At 46.1% G+C, this 4,875-nt stretch overlaps 1 protein-coding gene across 1 annotated transcript; it reads right to left on the bottom strand.

Moving 5' to 3' along the window:
* Nucleotides 1–214: 214 nt before the first annotated feature.
* On the bottom strand, nucleotides 215–2,459 carry A1O5_03315 (uncharacterized protein; the record flags this gene model as incomplete). The annotated part of the gene is made up of 4 exons (XM_007743927.1): nucleotides 215–448; nucleotides 494–641; nucleotides 756–1,021; nucleotides 1,077–2,459. 4 exons carry the CDS (start codon nucleotides 2,457–2,459, stop codon nucleotides 215–217), a joined length of 2,031 nt encoding a protein of 676 aa, XP_007742117.1.
* Between the last annotated feature and the right edge of the window lie 2,416 nt (nucleotides 2,460–4,875).

The following is a 4,875-nucleotide window of genomic DNA, read 5'->3' as shown; positions in this document are numbered from 1 at the left end:
GCCTATCGCCCCACTTTCAGAATCGTATAAGATTGCATTGATCCTTGTTGAAAGGACGTAATGTCTAGTCACAAGATTGGGATACTTTGCCAATTCACCAAATAAAATCTGCGAAGACAAAAAAACAACCTGAACAGAGACAAAAGGACGAGATACAGCACTTTCACACTTCTCCAACCTTTCGAGCAGTCAGTCCTCCTTGCCCAATTTATCATCAGGCGACGGTTGAGCGGCTCAGCTCCTGGAGACTCATCTCTAAGTTTCGCCGTAGTTCCTGTAGCTGCTTTCTCTTCGCCGACGTCTCGAGTGTCTCACCAGCAATTCGGCACAATTCTTCATCAGAGAGTCTAGCAACTTTCTCCGCGGAGTAGATCAATGGTAGTGGGCGAGTAATGTGACGTTCCACCACTTGCCTACAAACATTATCGACAAAGGTTTTCATCGCAACCTAACTCAGTCAGCTTTAGCGTAGTCCTAAGATTCTCCATTGTACCTTATAGTACGCTTGAAGTCCTGATAGGGCCTCATCATAAGCCTGCTCAGTCATATTAACTTGAACCCTTTGTTGTAAGCCGGTCAGGAATCGTTCAATATCCCCCTGAATATTACTGATGTGCAATTTTCCGTGCCATTCCTGGTCCCTGGTCTCAACCACAGCACGTTTTACGGCATCATTGGTACTTTACTGACGAGCTTTCTGAATATTGTCGGTGAAGTAGTGATTATAGGTAATTGGGTGATACTGCTCATCCTACCACAGCTTTTGCAGCTCTTCTGCAGCATGTCTCATATTTTCATGCAGACTTATTCTGACCAATTCTATAATCTCATCCGAGACGCTTTGATCAGGGCTTGTATGGCGGATGACTGCCTCCACAAAATCGCGAACAATACTTCCAGTAGTGTGCATATGCTCTTCAGCAATGCTTAGCCATCGGGAAGACTGTTCATGAAATAGCTCTGCGAGTAGAACATAATTGTATGTTCCTGGAAGCTCTTTACCTCGACTGGATTGATACACCTAGGAGAGAACATGAGTAACCCGTTCGAGATCATCATCATATCGCAATTCAAACCTCGCGAATCCACATCTTCATCTGATTCTTAGATAGCACTATTTGGACATTGTCATGTTCATCTAAATCTATGTCAGACTGGTCATCTGAAACGACGCGGCGTTTTCCTCCTCGCTCTCTCATCGTCTCTGCGAATTTCGTATTAAGGTTTTGAACAGTAGCACGCAGACGGTGAGAGGGGTGTTGATGATGAGAAGCGAAGAATGCCATGTCGATATCGTCGTATGTGCCGTTCAATCCAGATGTTACCCGCTGATGGAATGCCATTGCCAGCCTCGTCAAGAACATCCGCATTTTAGAGGGACTATCGCGTTCTTCTCCCATGTTAGCGAGGTCAGACTCAGTCTTCTGAAGCAGCTCCCTCACATCCTTTCGCACGTTAGGCATTTCCTTTTCGATATGCGTGTTAAGAAGCTTCTGAAGAAACTTTCGTAAAGCCAGGACTCCGAGTCGATCAGGATCCAGTAACTGCTCTTTCCATGGAGAAGTGTGAAAGTACTGGATCTCGTCCTTTTGTCTCTGCTCAGGCGTGATGCCTTTCGTTAGTTTATTTGGTGCAGGGTTTTTGACCAAGAAAAACCCCAGCTTGAGTTTTGTAGTATCTTTGTTGGATGCCAGTAGAGCAATCCGCTTCTCTGAACCTTGGTTGATTAGGTCCGGTTTCGTGATGATACCTACAGTCCTTTCCCCATCGGGGTCAAATTGGCGAGACTTCTTGATGATGCTCTGATTTGCAATATCATTCCCGGCCTGCACAACCGCCAGAATAATGGTTCGAGGATTGGAGATGTAGCTATCGACCAGGCGATGGACGGTCTCCACATCATCGTCTGTCTGCTCCTCATTCGGTACCGCGATCAGGCCTGGAACGTCAACAATGCTTAGGTGCAGGCCGACTGGACCATGGAACTCAATACGAAGTACATTAAGCCCAAATGCCGGTCCAACTTCGTTACCACCGACACCTCGAATGCCCATCAACCGACCGACCTCTTCGATCACCATTGGTAAATCTTCGAATCCGTGCAGCCGACGATGGAATGTGGTGAACCTTTCCTTGTCTTCGTCTGGTCGGATTGGTGATGGAATAATTGACGCATCGATGAATTGCTCTACAGCTGAATGTTGTAACAAAATCTCCGTAGCAAATTTTGTGCAGAGACCATCTTGCCTGGGGAATGGGATGCCTGTTACCCCTTCCAGCACTGAGCTTTTCCCTGCAGATTGATCCCCACAAACCAGCAACTGGGGCAAGCCAATATGGTTACCAATGCCGAGAGCACGAAGGTTTGCAATCTGTTCGAGTCGCAAGGTTGATCGGGCGGATTGAAGGCCCCCAAGGGGGCCTTCTGCCTCTGTTGACACATCCGCTTTCATAGTCATTGTAGCAACGATGCTGATATATGTAGAATCGAGACCGTTAGCACATACTCCTGATGGCGGTACTTATAAATGATCAATTGCCGCAGATTTATAAATATTTCCACAACTGGCAGTATTGATAGCTCAAACAGGCTTATGAATCAATAATTGGGTCAATAATCTCCAAAGTAGACCGTTTTCCCCCTGTTTTTGGTCAATGCGCTAGTTCTATTGAAGCTGAATTTGCACACCTATTTCCAAAAGCAATCGAGCACTCAGGATGATGCAAGCTCATTGCTTACGGCTGCGCAATAGTCTCGAACGCTGACCACAATCAGCTGCTAGATGAACCAGAACGGAGTACTGTTCAGTCTCGGCTTCGTCGTTGCCGAACGAAATCAACCTCATGAGTCGTACTCAAAACTTTTAAACGAGGTCCGCTTTGGTGACGATCAGAATAATACAGCAGTGGTAGCGGCGCTTTGCGTTCGTTAATTGCTTATAGTCAGATCAATTATCAAATCCTGCTGCGTTGGCTCTTGGTATCGGTTTCGATGGTCCGTGTTTTGGATACTTTCCTTTTGCAAAATAAGATATTAGCCGCCGTACTTTGAGGGTGCATTAATCATATACTGTGTTCCTTCCCACTTGACATATCTCTTACCAAAGGTTCGTACCCGGTGGTGAAAGATCAAATAGAATTGGTGCACCGCATTTTGTTTCAATCTCGGAAGGCATGATGGATGAAATAGCAGCCACCCTCAGCAGACTCGATATCAATGTGACACGGTCAATAACACGACTACCTAATATATCATACAATGACAAAATCATACACTCCATACAGAAAAGGCAACTGATCGAGGCTCGACTGGAGTTCAGGTTCGATCCTGATCATGAGATATCCGAAATGGTTGAGCTTTTATGCGAGTGCTGGCAGATTCCGATACGCGCAGCCGAAAATTTCATGACGTTAGCATCTGGGAACCGGAATTTTCCGGTCTTCCTGCTTCAAAATCCTTCTAGATATCATGATACACTCGATTTCGAGACCATGGTCGAGAGTTGCCCAACGCTGGTCTGGCTGAGAGATGTCTTGTAAGAATGTGGACTGCACATCAACGACGTGGTTATCTTAGATGTTTGTCCTCTGTTGAGTGACCTCTGGTTGAAGTCAGTAACAGAAGAACAAGCGGCGGCGGCGATCAGAGATGCCTATGGCCTCATTGAGAGGATTTTGATGCTTTTGAGGCCGGAGATATTAATTTCTTGTCAGTGTGCCACAAAATCCTGGTCGGCGCAACTTGGTCTTTATGCCGAAGATTTTGCTCGGGTGCTCGGGTCTTCATTGACCACAGCAAAGGAGAAACAAGTCGTGCGCGTGAAGTGTGGAGAAAATATCTTTAACGTTGTCCAAGCATACCATCCGCGGTCTTTTATCGGGCGAGATGATTCAGAAACCCAAGAACGAGAGGTTCTCCTCAAAGAAATAATATGTCATTTCATGGAACCTTGCGGTAGATGGAAAGCCGAGGTCACGCTCTTGTTGCAAATGGAGAAGTTACTTTCCATCTTGCTTAACATGATGAAAAAGCGGGAGTTATTCATGAACAAACTCTTAGAGATATTGGACAAGCTTTCGGCAAAGTTGCAAGAGAGAACAGTTAGCGCCGTGAATTGAACGTGATTGAAGCAAGCAAGAAATCTACCTCAGAACACTGCACGATGACCCTCTGCTACAAGGAAACTTTTGCCATTGCGCATGGGAAGCGACTATCAAGTGTACAGCCTCGATCAATACGGAGGAAAAAAGGCAGAAGAGGCACAGCAGATGCTAGGAGTTACCGCAAAAGAGGCGATTTGGTCACTACATAACTCGCAGTCGCAAAGCTTTAGTGTCTCCCTCGTGCCGCCAAGCTTCTTTGCTTCGGTACTTTATTACCGAAGTAAGCCATGCCTGGTTGCTTCCGGTGTTACGTGCTTTCAGCATTTCCAATATCCCCTGCCAAGGTTTAGCTGATCCGTGGTGCATCCCATTTACCATTTACCAGTCCCATCCACAGTACTACAATACACTTAACGTGGACGAGTGATTATTAGCAAATAGAAGTTGAGGAAAGCCAGGAAAGGCTTGACAAGTGCACGGATACAGGACAACTAAGATGACTATTAGTATAGGAGCAACTGCGTGGAGCAGAAGAGGAAGCGGTCGGACAAGGACAGCTTGATCTCCGAAAGCAAGATGTAGGAAACACCTGTATTTATAGTTGAGCGCTGCATAGCTGCCTGAGGGCGGCTGGGACAGTCTATGAATAGAAGAAGAAGAAGAAGAAGAAGAAGAAGAAGAAGAAGAAGAAGAAGAAGAAGAAGAATTTACCATTTACCGTGGTGCATCCCATTTACCGTGGTGCATCCCAGATCCGTGGTGCATCCCAGA

The sequence above is a fragment of the Cladophialophora psammophila genome (assembly GCF_000585535.1).
Source record: "Cladophialophora psammophila CBS 110553 chromosome Unknown aczJe-supercont1.4, whole genome shotgun sequence".
NCBI lineage: Eukaryota > Fungi > Ascomycota > Eurotiomycetes > Chaetothyriales > Herpotrichiellaceae > Cladophialophora > Cladophialophora psammophila.
The sequence above is the reverse complement of the archived record's forward strand: the minus strand, read 5'-3'. Positions and strand labels throughout refer to the sequence as shown.